Here is a 24,373-nt window from a genome sequence, read left to right on the forward strand (position 1 = left end):
GAGAAAAAAGAAAGGGGGAAAAAGAAGAAGGCAGTGGCGGCGACCGAAGAATCGCGTTTTTTGACAGATCGGCAACAGCCTCTTAGGAGAGAAGTCCCACGAACGGGGCACAACATAAGGATCGCCAGGAATGCCAAAATAGCAAATTAGGGAATTCCAGGAGATCTACCTTCCTCTCCTTTCTCTCTTTCTCTCTTTCGTTCTGTTTTTTCTTCTCTTCCAAATCCTCCTTCACGACTACTGTTACCTTCACTGCTAACACATATTGTTTTATCATTTTGTTAACTCAGATTAATTTAACAATCAATCATGTAAACTTTAATTCAATAGAAATTCTAACATCATTATCTCGTAATGGTAAATAAATATAAATAGCAGCGATAATATTAGATGATTTTTATTATTAACATTATCTAAAGATAAATAATTATCTTACAATTGTAATAAAATTAATGCAATAGATTTATATGTATATATATATATATAAATATGTGTGTGTGTGTGTGTGTTGTGTCTATGGGGATTTGTTGGCCGATTAACCTACAACTTTTTTCTATGACCCAACCGAAAATACGAAAGAAAAAAAAAAAATACTGAAAAAAAATCCAAAAAGAAAGGGGAATGCGCTTTCTCGTCTCGAACGCTCGAGTCGAACCTAGGTCAGTCACTTCGGCTTGTTCCGTATGATCTCTTCTCGTATGCCGAAGCACGCCAAACGCGTTTCGATCAAATTGCATCGCGTAATCCGAAGAACGTCAGTAATGTAACGCTTTACATTATCCCTCGACGTTTTATGGAGTGCGCGGGACAAAAGTGAACTGGACGAGGAAGAGGGGTTGGGAAGGGGAGGGGAGGGGAGGGAGAAGAGAAAAGGATTGTTCACTTTTACACTCGCGGTATTAACAAATGCTTTATAAATCGCTAACAAAAAAGGTTTACTACGATAAAGAAATATCGTTGGTATTTCCGTAAAGGAATGGCTTTACTTACTTTGTTAAATACTAAATATAAGACAGGCTGCTCTCTATTTAATATTTATATTATCGTATATAAATCGAACATTATACTCGATTTGCAATGATAATATATTTTGTACTTGCAATTGCGTCGGCTATTGATACAGCAACGATGGAAGATTTAAGAAATAATATGACTCGACAAATTTTTATTTATCGTTTTTTCTTCTTCTTGTTTTTTTTTTTTTTTTTTCGTTTCTTTTAATTCGCAATCGCTAACAATTTGCTTAACGAGTTAAATGGGTTTACTCAGAGTAATAATATAGCACGACGACTTGGTGGATATGGTAAAATGATTAAAATTACAATAAGCAATTTGAAACGTATAAGAAATACTTATTGTAATATATCGTACGGATTTTCAGACCAATAAAAAAAAGTAAAGAAAAATAAAAATCAAATTTATTTCCCCAGTATCTTTCTCGTCGACGATTCCAATCCTTGTCTAAAAAATCATTAACAGAACAAAATCGTTGCAATTTTATTTAACATTCCTATATTGTTTATACACCGCTTCTCTATAATCTGAAAGGTTTGCTCCGATTTCTTTGTCTTCCTCAATATTTCCCCTCCACCTTCTTCTTCTTCATCATCATCGTCCTTTACTCCAACTTAGCTTCCACCTTCGCAGCCGCCTCGTTCTTCTCTTTCTTTTCATCTTCTCGCTCCAAAAACTTGTCCCATTTGTCTAATCGCGCCTCGATCTCAGCATCCGTTTCGTTAATTCTGAGATCAGATCGTAGAATTTGCAAATATAATTCGAACGATTTACAAAGAGAAAAAAAAACAAAAAACATATTATTGCTTCGGGATATTTGCGTGACTTGCGTCTAAATGAGAATAAAGCATTGGAAATATCGTCATGGAAAATTACAAAATAGTTAAAAACAAACGATACTTGTTCCTGTAATTGTATGCGTTTTAAAATGCACTTTTTAAATCTTTAAAATTTGTTAGTAATTTAATTTAAAAATAAAATGTAATTATTTAAAGTTTTTTAGCTCAGTAGATAACTTGCCGATTGTTGATAAGGTAGATTGTTAAGATATATATACTATCTCCAATAGATAAGGTAAAAATCTACGTTTCCAATTATCATTAATAAATATACCTGCAGTCGATAAGAAAGAAATTGACATTCGATAAACTTACTTGTATTTTGTTTTTCCATCCCAAATTTCGGCAGATATTTTTCTTTGACTAAACCAACGTCCATTTAACAACTGAACGCAAGCTTGAGCCTCAGCAGGCTCACGAAAGGTTACCTGAGCAACGCCTTCAGGATGCCGCTGCAAATACACATCAATAATTTTTAATTAATTGCAAAATACTTCTATCGATTAGTATTGAATATACATTTTACAATTAATATTTTAACATAAAAAAAAAAAATTATCTTTGAGTTATGCGTCTAAAGGGAAGCGCGCGAGAAGAATGTGAGATGAATATTTGAAATACTTTTCTAAAAAAAAAAAAATAAAATAGAAAAAGAGAAGAAAACATTCTATTCACTTAATAAACGAAATAGTTTAATTGAAAACTAAAGTTATAATAGAGCGAACATCAATTACACAATTAATATCCTAACTTTTGTTATTAGAAAATTGTCACTAACGTGATATATTGCAATTTAAATTTATAATAGTTCAAAGATTGAAAACCAAGGATAATTTTTAACTTTTTCTACTACTTTTCTCTATCTCAAAGAGAACAAATGATATTTCTAAATAATTTCGATGATTTTATCAAGTCTATATTCAACGAAACTATTTCAAATTAAAAAAAAGAACCTGTTTATGTCAATTGCTAAAGTCCGCGAAAGAGAAGAAGTTTTACCTAAATATTTACTCAAAATAAATTAAACGACGATTCAATAAAAAAAAAAAAAAAAATCGAGAAAATCCAATTTTTTTCGTACAATCGAATGAAGTCCTTTCTTCACCTATTTTTTTTTTTTTTAACTTTTTATTTTTTTTTTTTTTTTAACGTCATTTGTACTAGAAGTAAGTTGAGCCACGAGACGCGGTTCGAGAAAATGTCGCACTCATCTAACCGTGAGTTAAAAAACCCGCCTCCTTGTCGCCGTCGGCCCTTGGTGATATTTTTTCGCTTCGCCTTGAACCGCAATTTATGGACCCTTCGGTTTCGAGCATTAATTTTACTGCTAGGAAACACGCTCTCGACACGAGCCTCTTTGTTCCTTTGTCGCGTTTCGGAACGTGTGGTGTACTACGACGGGGACTCAGAAACCGATCATCGTTTGTGTCGTGTGTTGTTTTGTTCCATCAAACAGCACGTAGTAATAGTACTTCTTCTCGGACTTCTATGTATGTATGTATATGTATCTATATATGTACTTCTCTTCATTTATTCATAACTGTACTCTCTCTTCTCAGAATGGTCAAAGGACTTTACGATTAGGTCAAGAAATATAATACCTAACCGTAATATACGTATATATATATATAGTTTTAATGAAACACGAGAGAAGAATGATAAATAAAAGTTAATAGTTAAAGCGGGGGAGAGTTGGGGAGGGGGAGGAGGAGGGGGGAGGGGGGAGAGAAGGGCAAGAAGATGTAAAAGGGTTAGCTAGGAATATATGAATATGTCGATTATTTATATAACCATGAAAAATAATTTAGAAACGCGTGTGCGGCTAACCCCAATACACACACACACACACACATATATATATATACACATATACGCATAACGAATTTGGAGAAAACAAAAACTGGTTCAGCGTAGTTGGTTTGCTGTTCACTACGATAGTAAATTGGCTGGGGAAAGGCCGAAAAGTTCTAAAAGGGCGTCCTCGTCGTCGTTGTCGTTGTCGTTGTCGTCGTCGTTGTCGTCTTCGTTGTCCCTTTTGATGTCGGCGCTATTTTTCGCGCCGACCTCACGTACGAGAAACGACAACAACAAGGGGAAAGGGAAAAGACAAGTAGGACGAGCAAAGAAGAAGAAGAAGAAGAACAAGAAGAAGAAGAAGAGAGAGGAAGGAATTTACTTTGACATTGAATAGATTCACGGTTGAGACTCGACGACTAGGGAGTGTCCCGCGGCGAATTTATGGGGTTATGTCCTTTCCCTAACCCCTCCCCCCCGCCCACCTCCTCCCCTTTAACCATTCCATCTCTCCGCCACCATTACCACCACCTCCTCCTCCTCCTCTTCTCTTTCACTCTAACATAAAGATTCGTTTATTTGTATCCTTCGCAAGGAGAATTTTCTATTATCCTCTTTTTGTAGTTTCCGCTTTAACGCAACGAAGAAGAAAACACACCCTTAACCGAACCGACGAAAGTTTGATCGTTTCTAAACGATTCATTCGCCGTTCTATTCTAAGTTACTTCTTCTCTTTCGAATAATAGTAACAGTAGCAATAGCAGTAGTAGTAATAGTAATAGTAATAGTAGTAGTAGTAGTAGTAGTAGTAATAGTAGTAGTAGTTCTGGCAACGAAGCATTCTCTAAAATCTGGGTCGTGTATACTTTCATACTAAAATAGGAACCTTCCTTTCAATGTTCGTTTTGTTTCCAATTAAAATTGGTTGCTTTATGAACGGTTTTTTTTTTTTTTATTTTTTGCCCCTTGTTGCAATTGCATCAGAGTATAAATAATGAATCCTTTTTGTTTTTTGAGGGGGCTTTTTTGTGTGTGTGTGTGTGTGTTTTTTTTTTTTAATCGCGAATAACAAAATAATAATATGTTAGAAATGTCACGCCAGCAGCAAGAAGCCTTCCCGCGAGGATCCCATGACGCCGTCGACGCCGCCGTTTGCGTAATGGCGTCTAACTCATAAAACACAATATTAAACTTAATGCATAATTTATCGTTCTTCATTAATAAAGAAAAAAAAAACTTACCGTAAACGTACAATTAATGTTATTAACCACGACGTTATATCATACTCCTTTAATCATTTTTTGTTCTAACTTGTTCGTTCTTAAATTTTATTCGATCTAACCAATCAGAATAGAAAACAAATTTCCCATGAGTTTACTCACGTCATATATAGTGACTTTCTTAACGTCTCCACATTTCAGACATTCCTGTCTAATGTCCTGTTGATATTCCAAAAGCAATGCAACCTCCTTGTCGAAATCCTCAGGTGAGAAAAGATTTTTAATAATTACAACCCTCTCGCATTTCAATGGTTCCCCAGGTAAACGATCCGGCCTCCAATCGAATAATCTGTAAAGCAGATACACGCACACTTATAAACAATTATAATTAATATGCTAATTACAGGGATTCGATATCTCGTACTAAGTTGACCCACATATACGGATCACTATAGGTGTATGCTAATAACGAACACGAAGCTTTCCAAACACCACAGTGTGTTGCTGCTGCTCTAGGGAACAACATAATTCGTGAACGCCGTATCTTTGCATTACAACTGCGAGGAGAAGCACTAAGCTGCATGCACATACGTGATAAACGCATACAACTTAATGCACACGTACACTATACAAGGAACACGTTTCACAAGGGAGGTCTTGTACAATGCCTTGCGTACAAGATCGAAGCCAGTATATTCGGAAACATTAAACTGGAAGGAAGAGAGAGGGAGAGATTGTGTGTATGTGTGTGTGTATATATATATATATATATATGTATGAGAGACCAGCGTAGATCCATGCGCATAAATCAACCTACGAAAATTTATGATCGCTACACTTAGATTCTACCTTAGTCTCGGAAACTAAAATCCTTGCGAATGGGCAACCAACGTAAGAGAGGAAATTATTTTGAAAACCTCGCGTGTTATAAAATAAATTGCTTCAATGAAATGTTCTTCTTTATTTTTCAAACAATAGAGCTTTGTTATTCAAATATTTCGAAATGTAATCAAAATTCAACGCGACGAATTTTTGATTATATATCCTTATTCTAATTTACAATATATATATATATATATATATATATAAGTGTATAGTGTAACGCTAGTAAGTACAATTCTATGTTTTTCTTTGGAATTACTAAGTATAATACAAGCTGCTTTTCTCATAGAGTTTTTGCCAAGAGAATAGTCACAGAGATAACGATGAAAATGTGTTCGGAGTATGTTAGAAGAGGACGAGACTCTCGTTTAAAGGCGTGAATAAATGATTACCGAGAAATAGGATGATTTTACGCTCTCGTAGAGTTTAATAAAGCATAAAGTTTATCGAAAGATAGAGAAGAAAAGGAAAGTACGATCCTTAAAAGACCTTGAATATATACGCCAAATGTTTTATATCTAACGTCACACACGCTAGAAGAATAATAATTATAATAATATGAATGATTATTATATTATTTGCTTACGTAATAATAGCGTTGAGATATAAACGTTATACGTTATCTCATAAGAAAATCTGTCTAACATAGAAGTTGGTTAAGAAATTCTAACACGAACGAATTGAAGAGAAAAATGTTATATAATTGGAATTTATTACGAACAAGATAAGAATCGAAATTGTGTGATTTTTCTTCAGGATTGATTATATTCATAAACAAAACAAAAAACAAAATATATATAAATAAAAAATATGACAAATCCGAACATTCCTACATATTGCGTAAGATATATATCGCATGCTAGAACTCCCATGTTTCTGACTAATGAGACGCAACAATTCATAGCATCGTGTGTGGCACATCTTCTTCTTTCCCGTGTTGCTGCGAGCAAGATGTTTAAACGTCTATTTCCTAGGAGACCGTAAATAAAACTAAAACGTCGAGAAAATACAGCTGCAGCACGTACCTATAAAACTATATATCACGTTCCTTAAAATATCCTTTTTTTTTTATTATTTTCACATAATATTCATTGATACTTCGGAAAAAGTCGCGGTTTCAATAAATACCATTTTTTGTTTTCTTTGTTTCATTTGATTACACCGATATCAATATATCGTCGAGAGAAAAAGTCAAATAGTAGTAGAAACGCGAATCGTTGAAGTAGAAAATCAATTAATAGCTCTCGTCGAACACATTGCAATAGCGAATCCAACCACCTTTACCCCTTTCAATCGTCGTGTTTCATTAAAGTGAAGAATTATAGGACGGATATTAATATTCAGAGATTGCTCTTTTAGTTCACTATGAATATAGAAGCTAACTTTTGTCGTTGTCGTTGTCGTCGTCATCTTCGTCTTCATCTTGACGAACATCGTCTTGGGAAAATGATAATCATAGTATTATTTCTCATCTATAAACTAACACAAAATTAACTCATAGCCTGTCGAATATTTTTGCATAAGCTTTATAAATGTCAATTAAGATGATTCAGAAAATTAGAAAGTTTATTATCATATATCATTTATCAAATATGTACTATCATTTAATTAATAATTATTATTTTGTCTAGGAATGCGAGATCATTTCGGATTCGTCTACTTCGACGTATTATAATTAACAAATTAATAGAAGTACAAACTTAATTATCATTTAAACAACATTCATTTCTAAAAACCCTAAAAAAACTTGTGTTTTATTATTTCATCCGATGAATCTTATCACCTTATAAACTTCAATAATTATTCGTTAAGCCGAAAGTAACATAAGAAGACAGAACGTTCATGAAAATGAAACGTTAGACGGCGTGAGAACTTTAAGAGAAAGGATTTCTCGATCACGATCACCTAAACGTAGATGAAAAAAAAACAATGAAAATAACGTTCAATAAGAAGGCAGATGATAAGAGATTTGCAAGTGTCGAAAGACCGTTACTTCTCGAACTTCCGGTTAAACTGAAGAAACGAAAGAGTGGTGTTTGCGTCGCAAATAACTGGTTTTCACCAAGTTAAGGCCATCGAACCTTCGACATTGCTTTGCCCTTATGGTAGGAGGGGGGGGGGAAAGGGGGAGGGTGAGGTGGTGAGGCAAATAATAATCGTTCTTGCGAACGAAGACATCAGACCAATCTCAGACCTGACCAACCCGTGATTACACCCTGTGTGTGTGTGTTGTTGTTGTTGAAGAAACACCTTCAATGTTATATCACAACTAGCAAGAATTAAAGTTCTACCTCGATTGTCCGTTGAAATCAGATACACACCATTGAAGTTAATTCTATATATTGTAACATTAACGGGTGTATTTTTCTAACTTCTCATTTATATCCAATTGGAAATGAAAAAAAAAATTAAAAAAAAAAAAAAATAAATAAATGTTAACGATTGGTGTGCGTTCGATCTGTTCAACAATTTCCACTTATCTTTCTCGTGGGAAAAAGTGTGAAGAATAATACAAGAGAGATACGTCCTAGACCTGTGAAATAATAAAACATCAAATAAAATTACATTGTATCCGTATGAGTAACGCGAATAAAGATGACCTATTCCGGTGATCTACAATTTAACAACACACGCACACACCCGTTTTCATCCACTTATTATTTATTTCTTCGCTGCTAACTGTTAACGCAAAGTATGTATGATGGCGCATACTACGTGGACAGAAGTCAACTGTTTTAAGTCGATCGCGCGAAAGTAAATAAAGTGAGTACTTAATTGCGTACAGTCACGTTCACGATTTTCCGTAATAAAAATAAAATAATATTACGAACAAAATATTATTTCTTCTCTCTAAAAAAAAAAAAATTAAAAAAGAAAAAAAAAGATATCAAACGCAAGTTTTATAACATTTTTCCCATAATTGAATTGAGAATTGTTTCCTAAGTATTAGAAATAAAATGATACAATTACGTATTTTCTTCTACGAAAATGGGGACAAAGGGAAAGAAAGGGGGAAGAAAATAACGATAAAGAAAATGGTAAGATCTTTTTCTTCTCTCGTATGAGAAAAAATTTGATATCGGAGATTGTCGATGAAGAGAAGTAAGAGAATAAGAAATAAAAAAAGAAAAAAGTATATCTTCAAGTTTCTCGATACGCGTCGTTGCATGCACGTTGCATCCTCAATCGCTACTGTTACTTCTGCAACAGAACAGCAGCAGCAGAAGGGTAATAGACGTGAACAGCTGGTGTGCTTTTACCGGAACCGCCAACGCCAAGCAGTCTGGTGGCTAGCATGAACGTGGTCCAAAGAGGCTTGATGGTATCCGGTGCACGTGCGCAATACGTTCAATCCATCCATCCACCATTCTGTCCTCCTCTACTTCTTCCCTATCATATCTATATATATGTATGTGTATGTGTGTGTGTGTGTCCCTTCTTCTTCTTCTTCATTCGCATAGATACTTGTAAACGTCAAATATATGTAGAGTATACGTAACTATCATATACACTAACACATTTATAGTCGTACGAAAAAAAAAAGAATTGGAAAGAAAATGAACGAAAAAGGGGAATGAAACCTATCTCTCGATTCCCTCGAGAGGATAGAAAACGAGAACGTTTACACCGGTGATGCGATACGATGCGATGCCGATGCTGTGGTCCAACTCGCAAGATTGCTCGAGAAAAATAAAGAACAGAGAAAATACGTGTAAATGTGACGGTTCATGCAGCATCCATCCTACTACGTGTGTACAGGAAGAAAGAGAAAGAGAAAGAGAGAAAGAGAAAATAAATGAACACAACTCTTACGGATGAAAGGAAATCGTAAAGGGGAGAAAAAAAGATGTCAGATAAGGATAGAGAAGAAAGGAGAGAGAGAGAAAAAAAAGAAAGTATTTTAATGGAAGATCGAAGCTCGTTCGAGTCTTTCGATCTTTTTCTTATCGTTAAAAAGGAAAAAAGGAAAAAGGGAACGGGTACTTGCTCGCGTATTGAAAAGATCTTAGAATTTTTCTTCCCCACTACTCTTCTCCTGCTCCTCCTTCTCCACCCCCTGAGAATGGATGATCATCTTTCTTTTTTAAAATAGGTTATTGAGATGAGAGCTCTCTTCTTCTTGATCGATTTTCATCAACTATCTATCTCTCTTTGTATTCATCTTATTAAAAAAATTGTGCATTTCAACGTCAATTGAAATTATATTGACAAAACTGTTGTATAACAAAGTCAAACAAACAAGCAACTAATCAAACCAATTAACCAACTACTAACTAACTAATAAACAAGTGATATCTAACAAACCTCTCATGGATCTTCTTTTGTCGATCTTTATCTTTCTTTTTTCGTTTTGGTTTTAATCCCGGATCGTATTCACCCTTCATTTGAAATTTGGCCCTTTGCACCGACAACGTTTTCCCTCTTATCTTCCATCCGTCGAGAATTTTCAATGCTAATTCGACTGATTCCACCTAGGAACATAAAACGTTCGTATTGTTTAATGAAATAATAATTTATATGAACAAACAAACAACGTTCAATTCATTGCAAATAATAATAATAATATGAATAATATACATATATAATATTCATTCATTCTATTATCTGAATAGTATCAATAATGATACTTGTTTGCATTTCCGGCAATTCCAGTAGCATCGATTAATATCAAATACAAATCACGTCGTTCGGAAACAACCTGCCAACGGCAACGTTAATTAATTCGTCCGTGAACGGTCATCGGGCAATTTAAAAAAATCGAACGTGACGTTCGATATCTGGGACCTATACGTTATATACATAGTTTTTCCATGCACGAATGCCAATAATTATTATCATACGTTATAAAAAAAAATGCCCGGGGCTCGTGCAACAGCCTGGAGTCCCTATTTATTGTGCTGGAATAATGGCCACCGTCCATTCTCATTGTGAATGGACATCGCACATAGAAATATCCCCGATAAATTCATTGCAGATACTTACGGTACGATCGACTCTCCTCTTTCTCTTTCTCTTTCTCTTTTCTTTTCTTTTTCTTTTTTATCTCTTTATTTTATTTCTTTAATGAAACGTCCGTCCGTTTCATTAAAGTAGATATACGCGAGAAGAAACTATCTCCATAATCCATGACATCCTATTTTCAATGAATTCAACATTTTCTTGAGAAATCCAATAATTAAAAGATGCAAACTATTCTGCATAATTATTCGTACGCTTTCGAAAAAAAAGAAAGAAGACAAAATATTTCAAAGTATTACTAATACAAAGATTTATATTTTTATCACGTATACATATATAAAATCGGTGGAAAGTACGTTACACTAGTTTAAATGATTTTTTTTTTTTTTTTTTTTTTTTTTAATACCTTTCGTCGAAATAGGTTGTATAAATTAAATATAATTATTTCCGCAGTAATTAAATTTATGACTGATATGAAAAAAAAAAAATGAAAAAAAAAGAAAGACGAAATTTATTTTTAACAAATTATAAGACTCGTAATCTTCTACTCTTTTACGATATTAACGATTAATTATGAAAATATAATAATAATTTCAAAAGCTCGGTATATACCCAAAATATCTGCTTTATTATATTATATTTTTCTGGAAATGAATAAAATCCGTTTCGATAAAAATGTCAAATTATTGGCAACTGTGGTAGATTTCATGCAGCTGTCACATATTATTTAATTCTTTGGACACCAAACCTATCGTAATGTAAACGAATATATAGTTTCATGTAAGATCCGAAAATAGTTAAACTACGACCAACTAAACCTTTCGTCAGACTTATTTTCAAAATTATAGCACACATAATCGCGTGTATGTGTATGTGTATGTGTGCGTGTGTGTGTGTCGTTGAGAATCGTTTCTAAAAATGACGTCATGTTCATAGTATTACGTTAAGAATGATCAAGCGCAAGCCGATACACCGTTCAAATACATCATGATCTTTCTTGAATACATTACGATCAAATACGAACAACAAAGTCTTATGAGCTTTTACGATACAGGAATCAATCGATCTATCGATCGATTCATCGATAGAATATTACGAATAGGTTCTTAGTATCTTAGCAACGATCGATACCAATTCCATCTTTGGAAAAGTAACTTTTCTTTCTTCCAAGAGTACAACAATAAAAAATAAAATGAAGTCTCTATATCTTCAAATGAGAACGATGATTGGTTACAAGTAGCCGACTGATAAACAAAGATACCGGCAACAAGTATTAAACCTGTTAAACTGTATTTGACGAGAGTATATTAATCCATGTCAATTCATACGCTTTGATTTCTTTTTTTTCTTCTTCTTTTTAATTTGCAATATTGCTATTTCATTGCTACGATAAAAACAAGGACTTGCTTCGTAAGAGAAACAAAATTAAAAAGAAAGAATCATCAAATGATTTATTAAAAAAGTAACGAACGCAATATTTCCAATTGATACGATGTATTTAAATAAAAAAAAAAAAAAAATCAATTAAAACTCGAATCGAATAAAATAAAAATAATAATAATCTGTAAAATTGATGTTACCCTGAACACAAGGGATCTTTCATTATTTTAACTTACTTGTTTGTCCTTTGTTACTTTTGTTACTTGTTTAATGTATCACTCTAACGTTTACAATGGGAGAACGTACGACGCAATGACTTTAACTCTTTGAAGACAAAGTTTCAAATAACGGCAAAACTAACTTTCAAAATGTCAGAAAACTAAGAACGATGCATGCACATATATATATAATATATAAGTACGCATACATAGTTACCTCCTACCTATCTAGGTACCGCAAACCTGGCTAAAATATGACGTAATTGTACGTTCGTACTACTCAAAGGTTAAATTCGAAAAGGGGGTAAAAGATTGGAAAGAAAAAACGCGAGTGAAAGAGAAGAACGCAGCATCCCTTTTTTTACCTTTTTTTTTTCCTTTTCCCAGAGAAGTGCTGTTAAGAGATATAGACGAATGAAGGAATTCTTAAGCGAGCTTTGAGAAACTGTAAAACGGGTGAGAAAAGAAAAGAGAATAATCAAAGAGAATGGGAACTCGAAGTAACGAGACGTTTAAGCCACCCTACCTATTTCTTTCTCTTTCCATCTTTCTTATCTCATATTTCGTATTTCTCTCTCTCTCTCTCTCTCTCTCTTACTTTCTCTCTGACTTTCTCTCTATCGTTGTCTCTCTTTTTCTCATAAAACGGATGAACGTTGTTTGGTGTTTAGCCTGAAGTCTTGCTGCCAGTATAAGCGTATCCTTTTCTACATCTTCAAGTTCATTTTGTATTACTTTGAGATAGTAGCAGAGGGAGAAATAAATAAAAAATAAAAAGAAAATAAGAAAAAAAGAAAAAGAAGAAAAATAAGAAGCCAGCAATGAATTAAAAGGCAAACGAAAATGCAATAGTCCGTCGTCTGTCTTATTCTTTGTGCTTTAAAACGTGACGTTCGTTTTAACGAACACCTTAGAAAAAGCAAACGTTAAGGAAGAAGAAATCCAAAACTATTTGAATCTAATGAATATTCCGTGTGGTGGTCTACCAACGAGTTAGCCGAATAGTGGGAGGGGGGTGGAAATGGAAGGGGGGAATTTTAAATTATTCGCTGGAATATATAAACTTCGATAAAATGTGAGAAAGAAAGAACCGAATTTTGTTGTTGTTTCCTCTCTCTTTCTTTTTTTTTTTTATTTTACTTTTTTGTTTTCTTTCCCATTTTATATTCGAATGCTATCCACTGTAAAATTATGCGAAATTTACGAAAGTATAGTCAAGCTTATATATATATAGATATAATAGTAAAAAAAAAATAAAAAAAACTTAGATTGAGAAAAATAAACGAACGCGAACAAACCAACCAACGAGAATGAACGAACGAATGAACAAACCAACTACGACGTGGCTTCTTTTTTTTTTCTTCTTCTTCTTCTTTTTATTTTCCAGATTTTTCAGATGCTTTCAAATTTCTCTCTGTATAATGCGATTCTTCATTCAGATGCGCGTGTACCAAGCGTAATAATATGTAAACGAGGGATACAGAGAATATGCCTCGGCACGTACGTACTACATCTTCCCAACCCAAGCAACCAAGTGCGTTAGTGGTAAAGTATGCGTGTATGTGAATGATGACGTAATACCATAAAGAGACAAGTCCCTTGTAGCGATGACCTACAAAACACTTTTTTTCCTTTCCCCTCCTCTCCCACCCCACCCCACCCCCACTAAGTACAAGCTATACGTCAAAACGTTGAGAAAATCGTGGAAGAGAAATAATTATAAAGAATGAAACATTTGCAAACAATATCTAAAAGTTACCCCTATTATTTCTGACTTATAGTCTCCTTTTTAAAAATATTTCCGTTTGTTAAACTAAAAGTTCTCTTTTACTTTCAATATTTTTTTTTTTTTTTTTTATATAACAAAATCGTTAACTATTCGTCGTATCTAGATACTTTGTATCAAAAGAAAAAAGAAAGAATATTTGAAACAAGATTTAAACTAAATGATATTATATTTAATTATATACAATTTTAGTTCATTACGAAAGAATGTGCTCACATTCATTCCTCTCAATCGTTACCGACCGATTCAATCAGTCAATTAGTAATTGATCGAGCATAATCTATCTCTCTCTCTCTCTCTTTCTCTCTCTGTATCTCAGTATGTGGAGAGTGAATAGTATAGTAGTAGTCAGTCAGTCTGCGAACAATGATTAGATACACGAGCCGCACAATTAGGTAACCAAATGGAATATGTATCAGTTTGAAAAATAAAACAGTAAGTTATCCGTTAGTTATTTAATTTATACGATTGCATATTCAATAACGTACGTTGGATTCGTAGAAACACCCCTGCAGAGTGAGGTAAAGAGAAAGAGAGAGAGATATATATAATATAATGATCCGCGAAATGGAAAAGTTGTTCATTCCTTGTATCGTTTATATATATATATATATATAACGGATCTATTAAATCTCTTTTAATTTATGCGATAAAAAAAAAAGGAGAGAGATAATAAAAACAATTAACGCAAGGATACAAGTTTAGCTTTGCGAAATAACTTGAAAAGTCAACAAGTTTTAAAAGTTCAAACGATCGAACGATGATATATTCTCGATGATAACGTGACGACATATTTTCTCTTATGTATATTGTACAATTTGAATTTTTTTTTTTTTTTTTTTTTTTAATAATAATAACGATTATGACACGTCAACTATTACAAAACTAAAATGATATTTGTTCTTTCTATTTTTCATTTCCTGTTATTTTCTTAGAATTGTCAGAAGTCGTCGAAGAATGTCGAATTAAATCCGTTTCGAATCCCACCCACCCACCGGTTTTAAACTCTTACACCCACGCGTGTCGGTACTTACCAAGAGATATATATCGGTAAGCGTGTCTGACGGATAAAAGTTCGAACGTTTCTCTTTCTATCTATCTCTTTCTCTCTCTCTCTCCTTCTCTCGTCTGAATGAACCCACGCGAGACTAAAGAGAGTCTCGAGGTCATTCCTTTTGCCACAAACTTCCTCTCCCACCCCTCCCCTCTGTTACTTGCCCCACTCTATCATCAGTCGTCTACTCCTCGTTTCCCTTTTCGATGGGTGCAGAGGTGATTTGCCATTTTGTTTACTCCCTTTTATTTTCTTTCGTTTTTCATCATTTTTAAACGATACATAAAGGGTTTCTTCTCTCTCCTATATCCTTCTACATTTTATTTTCTCGAATCTTTCATGGGACTGACACATCCGCCGTTAAACGCGCGCCCACGTTTATCTCCGATGCTATTATTTTCTGTCTCTTGGAATAATCCTACGTTCTTAGAAAATAATCCTTAAGGACAAAAAAGAAAAGGGCCAAAGACCTATTCTATCAACCTTTCTTCTGCTTCTTCTTCTTCTTCTTCTTCTTCTTCTTTATCCTATTCGCGATGATAGGGTTTAGTATGAAAAAGACGATTAAAATTTAACGTTGATTGTTTGTTTGTTCGTTTGTTTATTTATTTATTTTGTTTGTTATGTTGTTTTTTCTTTGTTTTCTTTTTCTTTTATCTTACCGATTAATTCAATGAAATCATTCAGCGTGAATTCATTTATATTCTTAGATCGCATAATCTACCTTTAAAGTATTTCTTTCGGTTCTAAAAATAAATCTTAACTAATTGAATAAGAAACGATTAAATTTAATTATCATGATCAAGATAATAATGTTTTTATGTATATATATATATATAATCAATGACTGACTATTTATTCATCATTACAGAAATTAATATGTTAAATTGAACTTATTGTTAGTTCTTATCAAAGATTTTTATTTGTTGTAATTATTATACATATATATATATAGCAAATGGAAATAAAAAATGACGTAATATTCTTTAATACGTGATACTATAATAACATTACGCGTGAATTTCTTCGTCGGTATTATATATGTGTTGTGGTAGGTAGAGGTAGGTAGGTAGGTAGCTTCTGTAACAACTGATAAATAGCATCATAAATAATTTTATGATTCTATGCTTGTGCGCCGGGGTTGACAGTGAAATTACTTCCATCCGCAGAGTTTAAAATAATACTGGGACGATTAAAGAAAATAAGATACACTTTAAATGAACTCGATTAATAATATGAAAAATGAAACTAACGTTTCTTGAAATTGTTCTTATTATTATATTTAATCTAGCTCGTTATTTTATCCATTTTTTTTTTTCAATTCTGTTATAAACAAGAATTTACTAAACAATGTTAGTAGAGAGAGTTTCTAACACGTAAAGATAAACTTTATGTGATACCAGACCGATGAAATTCGACTACCAAACTACTTGAATGCGTAGGCACTTGTATGGATATGTATGTGTGTATGTGTGTATGTGTTTAAGAAAGTTAGACAATAGGTAGTTCTAGATATATTGTATTATCGATATATATGTATATTAATCTGCAGATTATTATTCTACTCTCCTTACAAAGAACCCTTCATCTCGATTATAAAAATATTCCTACCATTATTTACCCAAATGATGTGCAGACGATCAATTACGGAGTACCAACTAGTTAACCTAAAAACGTCATGCCTTTAAATGGTATTACGAGATCAAGCGCGTTTTGTACACGCGTTTGCTTTCTTTCTCTTGCTAATAACTATGCAAGAGAATAATTTTAATTGGCATAATTAAAGAAGATCAGTTTTCCTACGGATATAGTGAGGACAGAAAATTCCTTTGTTTTATATCAAATTATTTTATATTATACATTTAAATGATTCTAAGTAATATCATCGAAACTATTTCTATCGAAAGTAAAAATAACTTGAGACAATGAGTTCTGTCACTTAAAAAAAAAAAAAAAAAAAAAAAATGAATCATATAACCCAGCATGAAGCAAACATTAATTAACACTGCTCTTAATTGGTTGTAATGATAATATGATTTTAGTAAGTCAGGGTAAAAGCCCTGCACTGGCTTTCTATCTCTCAATTACAAATCACTGTGTGGCCCACTATATATATATACCCTGCAATATCGGTTTGTCAACGTAATCCAGCTTTATACCGAGAAATATGTGACATTTCTCCCACTCCCCGGTCATATCTATCTCCCTTCCATTTCTCTTTCTACCTGCTCATTGGCAAATCTATTTGGAAATCCAATCGTACAAATTATTCGTCCGAGAGTTTGGGGTGGAAGAACATCATCGTTGCGATATTTCCCTCGAAATTAATCAGACTATTTTGATAACCGTATCACAGATGATATTTAGTTATCGTACGAAAATTGATTCAATTAATAAATTGAACAACAACAACAACGACGACGACGAAAAAAAAATAAAAGAAAAAAAAAAAAGAAAATCATTGATCGCAATCTGGTAGAATGAAATGGTAGCAACGGGATTCTATAAATCGAGACGATATTTCCGGATTTATTGAGAAATTTTCCAGTTTAAACGATGACCGACCAACGAAACAACATTTATAGGTTAACGATCGAACGAAGCAGATGTTGTACCGATGCTTGACCAATTCGTTATTTCTATTTTATTATTATAAACATCGAAATATCTCGTCGTGATTTCTTCAAACGCAACTAGCAATAAAAACTTTTGATACGAACCAATTTATAAAGGCGATATTGCTTTCACAAACATACGTTTTCCCTTGTTTTTCTTCTATTTTATTATTATTTTTTTTTTTTTAAATACAAAAAGATAGAAAGCAATAGGAAATAAGAAATATCTGGAAATAATCCTAATTGAAGGAGAGAAAGAGAAAGAGAGGAAATCGAATGTTACGAGGAAGGTGGAAGAGAACCAGTTCACTGATTAAGACGTAACTATATGTCAACGTCAAACTACTTTCCTAACTCGATTCGTAGTGCATCGTCGTCTCGTTTTCAGTATTTTCAGTTGGCTTGACTAGTAGATCCCGCAATACAAGTTGGACCACCCAGGGAATCCTCCCGGTGGTCATTCGCCGGCAGCCGTTCGAGAAATCTCTCAGCAATTACCAAGCTACGCCTAGAACACATTAAACCGAACCACCCTTGTCCAACAAACATACACACCGAGTGGTGTAATGTGGAGTACCATGATCGTCCTATAATGCTATAATCAGAATTAAATCCACCTGTGTTCATCCACTACTCCACCCCCTGTCCAATGCCATCATTCATTTGCTCACTTCAAATGAACCACAATAATGACGTTTCCAACTAACGTAATATTTGATCTTATTAATCTATTAAAACAGTATCAAATCTTATTAATCATTTACTTAGTAATTAAGAAACTTTTCAATTTGTAGCAAAGCAATCTTTTAACCCCGTTTTTCAACATTAACGATTTAAACTTAATTTCACAAATGAATCAATTCTCACGTTAGATACACAATAGGAGAGTTTCAATCTATTTATAAATTTAAAAGCATCATTTGAAACAGTGTTAACAATTCATATTAAATTGGAACTACTTGGGGGTAACGATAAGACCTTAGTAGCGAGATCCTTTCAAACGTTTGCATATTTCCCGCTAGGTAAACACATCTAACCAAAGTTTACCGTCTTTCACGCGCACACTAGCGATGACTTTGAATTTCGTCGCTAGAACGTAAATTATTACCACAAAGTTTACTGACCTTCGCGAATACCGCAGTCATCGATGATGACGTCGTCGAATGTTTGGCCAAAGGAAAGACCCTCTCTCTCTCTCTCTCTCTCTCTCTATTGCTAAAAGCGACTTTACTTCTCCTACTCTGATATTCCTCTCTTCTTTCTCTCTTCTTGGTTATACACAAAAGACTCTTATTAAAATTCTATCCAGAAAATGTAAGCTACAGTTCTCGTTACTCACTGACAGGTCTCATTCATTAAACCTCAATATCCCAGTGCGCTTTATATATACCATAATGAATTTGAACGAAGTTAAAAAGAAACATAGATAGAATAATTACTTGATCATTCAATCAAGATTGCCAAATACTTTGGAAAAAAAAATTTCAATTCATTCAATTTTTAATATACACCTATTGTAATTATAAATTTGATGACATGAATAAGACAAATACTTTACGTATTTACGCATTATGTGTTTCTTCGAACACAAGTACATTTATTCTAACCATTCTCAGCAGTTACGCGAGACTTTATATTAGAGGTTAGTCTGATAACAGTTGAAAAAGGAATCCTACATTCTTCAAGCTGACTCGAGTACTACTGGACGACGGACAACTCGCCATATATGCTATTACGCGTTTTCCTAATACGTTAGTTACGGAAGGAGTTTGCAAAAAGGTTTGAACGTTACTTCACTACCTGCTTCACTATCCAAGGTTGGTCGATCAGGATTACTCAAGTTCAATGACAGTATATTTGTTTTCGTAAAAAAGGAAACGTTCATTTTACTCTTTACGATGACAACGAGTTATTTGTTTTATTTTAATGGTGACAAATTTTGAAGGTTATTTTTTATTAGAAAAAATTTGTTCAACCGTCATTCATTTCATTCGGATGACAAAGTATGTCAATTAATTCCAATCATAATTATTGGACAATACATAAGAGAGAGAGAGAGAGAAAGAGAGAGAGAGAGAGACATCATTGATCATCGTTAACTCGAGTTGATTCGCGTAATCTTGTCCGTTTTGAGTTAACGGTATGAAATGAATAGTGACATCTCCTCCCCTTCTCATTGCCTATCCTTACTTCACTCGTGACAATTATAGTTAGCGAATGCCCATCATCATTATCAACTCTTGGCGCCTGCCCAAATCTCTGAGCTAACATGCATTAAGCACGGGTCGAACGCAACGAAATGTAACAAGGTGAGTCATTCGACTTCACGGTATGAAACCACCACCAATGTATTTACCAAACCGATCAAATTTTGAATAAATAGAAAGGATGTGAGAAAAATAGAAATATACTATGAAATAAAAATTGTCACTTGAATTTTCTGTTGAAAACTTTCGAAGTAGAAGTTGTACTATAACGACAAGACAAATATTTATACAACTAAACGTTAAGCTTGTGTCTTTTGTAAATTTATAATTGGTTACGTTGTTTGAATTACTGTAGATAGAGGAAGAAAAGAAAAAAAAAAAACAAGAAACACGTGTTAAATAAATATTAACCCTATGATTAATTCTTTTTCTTTCTTTTTTTTTTTTTTTTTGAACAAATAAAGTAACTATTATTATGTAAATGAATCAATTAAAATTTCATTTTGTATTATTAGTTATAATATTAGTTCTTTTTTTATTTCTTTTTTTTTTTTTTATTCTTTAACGCGAGTCATTCAAAGAGATTTGTAATTATTACAATCGCGTAGAATATTTTCTTGTCGACCATTAGAACGACCTCGTAAAAATAAAAATAAAACTCGAAGTCCATGGCTACCAGTTTTTTAGTCTTTCTTTCTTTTAAAAAAAAAACACCGCGATGAATTTCATCGAACGTTCAAACGACATTCTTATCGAGAAACGGTTCATTAAACTAAATCGTACGATTAATGCGAAATTTTCAAACACACGTATTTTCTCGAATATTTCGTACCTCGCTAAACACTACACGTGTCCGAGATCGAATCTTTCGCGTTCTTTTTTCTTTTTGCGTAAAAATACCAATTCGCGCGTTACTCTCTCGTGGCTTGACTAACAATTCGTTATTGCAAATCGAACAACACGTATTTTCACCGTACACGTATTCCTACGATCTAGAAAAAAAAAAAAAAAAACGGAGAAATTTTTCAAACAAGCAAAAAAGAAAACAAAATGTTTAATCCTAAAAAATATACAAAAATAAGTTAAAAAAAAAAAAAAAGAAAAAATAATATAATAAAGTAAAGATTAACGAGACTGATAATTCCAGGTAACCATAATCGTTATTATTAATCACATTCATTGTGAATCCAATCGACCTTCTATGCAATTACAGGATCGCTGCAGGTGCTCGTGTGTGTACTCGCGGGGTTAAAGAGAGTAACAAAATAAAATCAACAAAACTATGTTAAATATATGCCGCTAAGTGCTCGACAACACGAGCCGCAAGCAATTCGTACACGTTCTTATGAAAGAGAGTGAGAGAGAGAGAGAGAGAGAAAATATTTGCACATGTTGCGTTCGAAACCTGGTCTCTCGCTTGCTGGCAACCATCAACTAATTTCACACAACCTATCGAGAAATTTCTCATATTTGGATACAATAATATATAATACAATACGACCTACTAAAACATAACCACCCACAACTCCTACTTTTCTTCAATTAACAATAGTTTGTGTGCCTTTGACACCCCCTATGAATAAATATACGTATATATACTTGTTGTGTTAACCCTCAAGGCTACGTTTAAATCGTGCAAATCAATTGGAACGGATAACACAACGAGAGCACGATAGTAAAGCTTTTTAAAAAAAAAAAATCTTCGACAAATATTGACAATATACTTTCGAAATCATGATCCTCTCCACTTCCTCCTCCTACTACTCCTCCTCCTCGAAACCTAAAACTCGATCGAAAAGTGAAAAGGCTGACGTTTTAACCAGCTAATTGCTCGAACGAGGGAAAGTTCGAGAGACCCGCGTGTGTGATTTGCTCTCTCGGTTTAATGGAAAATTACGGGAAACTTTGATGTAATTCTACGTGTTAAAGTTTAAAAAAAAAAAAAAAAAAAAACAAATAAAATTAGAAGAGAGAAGAAAAAAATTATAAAAATCGTCAAAATGTTTTAACATCGAAGAGAACAAAAATAAAAAATAATATTCTTATTACAATCACCTATCTCGTTTTACAATCTAAAAAAAAAAAAAAAAGTCGTGACACCAGTCACTAATTTACGCTGTATAAAAATTTCGAGCTCGTCGATGAATCAGCGAAATGTGATAACCATCGTCATCATCGTAGTCGTCTGGTGAATGATCTACGAGAAAACAGACACAGGCCCAACGTAATCGTACGGAATGAATGCGTCCGATAAGATCGTTGTCCGTCCTTCGAATGAGAATGCATTGTAGATGCTGTCGAATACGACAAGTAGGTTGTTTCTGTTTATTTTATTTCGAACGATTGCTATTCCTTTTTATGTCACTGTAATTCTGCATCGTTTTATAAAAACTTGTCATTAATTTTGATAGCTGCGAAAGATTGAACTCAATAATTAATATAAAAATAACAAAAGAGACACATTATTTTTTTATGCGACTATTTAATTTAAATAAATATTTTAGTGTAATATTATTCATTTAAAAATTATTAATTAAAGTATTTTATATATATATATTAATGTAAAATTAAAATAATTTAATTTATTAAAATAATTAAAGTAAATTAAAACTTAAAATAAATTAATAACTAATTATTAATAGAATTAATATATATATTATAACATATTAATATAATTAATAATTAATTAATAATTAAATTAATTATTAATTAAAATCATTTTCTCCTACAATATTTTAAAATAAATAAATATCAAACATAATCTCTCGTAATATTAAAATTAATCCCACATACGCGTTAATTTATACAAAGAAAGTTTAAAACGAACGATAATAATAAAGTTAAAGCTTATCACGTAAAAGCTTTTAACCCCTCGTGCAATTTCGACTGTGCGAAAAACTTGTCTCCGATTAACAAACTAAAAAAAAAAAAAAAAAAAAATCCAACCAGACAAATTATTAAAAATCAAAATAACGAGACACATCGACACACGTCAAAAATTCATAATACTTCGTATGTGTATGTATGAAATGTATATTTTCCTTCCATTTACATTCGTGATATTTCATCATTTATATTCGTAAGCCGTAATAATACTTTTTAACATAGAAAATCTTCCTTGAACTTTTAAAGAAAATCGACGTGTCGAGAGAATAGTAAAAAAAATTCTCATGTTAGTTAGAAAACATATATTTAAACCACGCCTCTTTAACTCCTGCGAAATTATACGTTTTCCATGGAATTACGTCGAATTATATTTTAAAACAACGCGAACGTTACATTATCACAGACAATAATATATTACGTCTTTAAAAAATATACTTCGATTTGTAATTAAGAAATTACCTTTGAAATCGATGCAAATGTAAACAAAACAAAAAAGTAATTAATACAAATTCAATCAATTATGAATCTAAATACGAAGAAGGAAATGATTTTTTTTTTTTTTTCATTTTTCGATGATTAGTGCAAAATATCAAAATAATATACGTATGTATTTATTATCCTATGATCGAAAGATATAGGATAATAATAATGGTTTATCCAATATCTGTTACAGCTGAGCTGTTCGAATCAAGTGCTTTATTACTACATCATGCTAGGTCACGTGCGTCAGCCCAGTGAAACATCTCATATCAAGTTAGTTCGAGTGCTACATCCTAGCTTTAATCGTCTCACTCAAGAAATGTATTTTGAGAATGATAATTCTGTCTATTTTAGAATCTGACTATTCTTTTTCTAATAAACATTTAACATATACAAACTTGTTTATATTGGTTTGGCAAGAAAGTAATTTCGGTAGTAAGTAAATTAGTATAAAATTATATAAACCAAAACTTACTTTCTTGCAAAACCAATAATATAAAATAAATCTTTTATTAAATTATAAGAAAGAAAAAAATACAAATTAATAATTATACAATTATTGATAAATTTTGCAAGTAAAGCATGAAATATTATTCAACATACATGATATTTTATTAAAATCATTTTGTATAACTTTTTCAAGAACGAAAGCTTTTGAATTAACATAGATGCAACAACGTCCTTTCAATTCTGGACCCGTATACAGATAATCCTAACGTCTATAGAAATTCTACGAAGATTATTCGCCAGAAGACGATAAAGGTTTATGCAATAGAAAGCCGTGTATAATAAATTATTGAAAAGCGAGTTCCAGTTCTACCTGAACGGGTGTAGCGAACCAACCGGGTTCGATTCAAACGCACGATGACCGCTTCCTTTCGTGGAAAATCTTCTTCCAGGTACGACATCGAGATGAAAAAAAGAAAGAAGAACTTATCTCCAACTTTTTAATCCGTTGTGATCAATTATTATTTTATATAAATATGACAGTAAACCGACAATGAAATTTATTCTATTTCAACAATGCAACAAGTTAAAT

The 24,373-nt window shown here is 32.7% G+C and overlaps 1 protein-coding gene across 2 annotated transcripts in view; it reads right to left on the reverse strand.

Moving 5' to 3' along the window:
• Positions 1 to 381: 381 nt before the first annotated feature.
• Positions 382 to 24,373, reverse strand: part of barc (RRM1_TatSF1_like and RRM2_TatSF1_like domain-containing protein barc) — a 48,040-nt gene continuing 24,048 nt past the window's right edge. Inside the window, exons 4-7 of one of the 2 annotated variants that reach the window (XM_015318063.2) lie at positions 10,055 to 10,221; positions 5,030 to 5,216; positions 2,169 to 2,305; positions 382 to 1,742 (exon numbers count right to left, since the gene is read on the reverse strand). In XM_015318063.2, coding sequence (XP_015173549.1) covers positions 1,619 to 1,742; positions 2,169 to 2,305; positions 5,030 to 5,216; positions 10,055 to 10,221 — 615 coding nt within the window. In that variant the 3' untranslated portion in view covers positions 382 to 1,618. Of the gene's footprint in view, positions 1,743 to 2,168; positions 2,306 to 2,961; positions 4,814 to 5,029; positions 5,217 to 10,054; positions 10,222 to 24,373 lie in introns of those variants that run through there. The other variant, XM_089174875.1, reaches the window with a different exon arrangement.

The sequence above is a fragment of the Polistes dominula genome, unplaced genomic scaffold (genome assembly GCF_049000335.1).
Source record: "Polistes dominula isolate Pdom_NZ unplaced genomic scaffold, Pdom_raw_medaka contig_16, whole genome shotgun sequence".
NCBI classification, from domain to species: domain Eukaryota; kingdom Metazoa; phylum Arthropoda; class Insecta; order Hymenoptera; family Vespidae; genus Polistes; species Polistes dominula.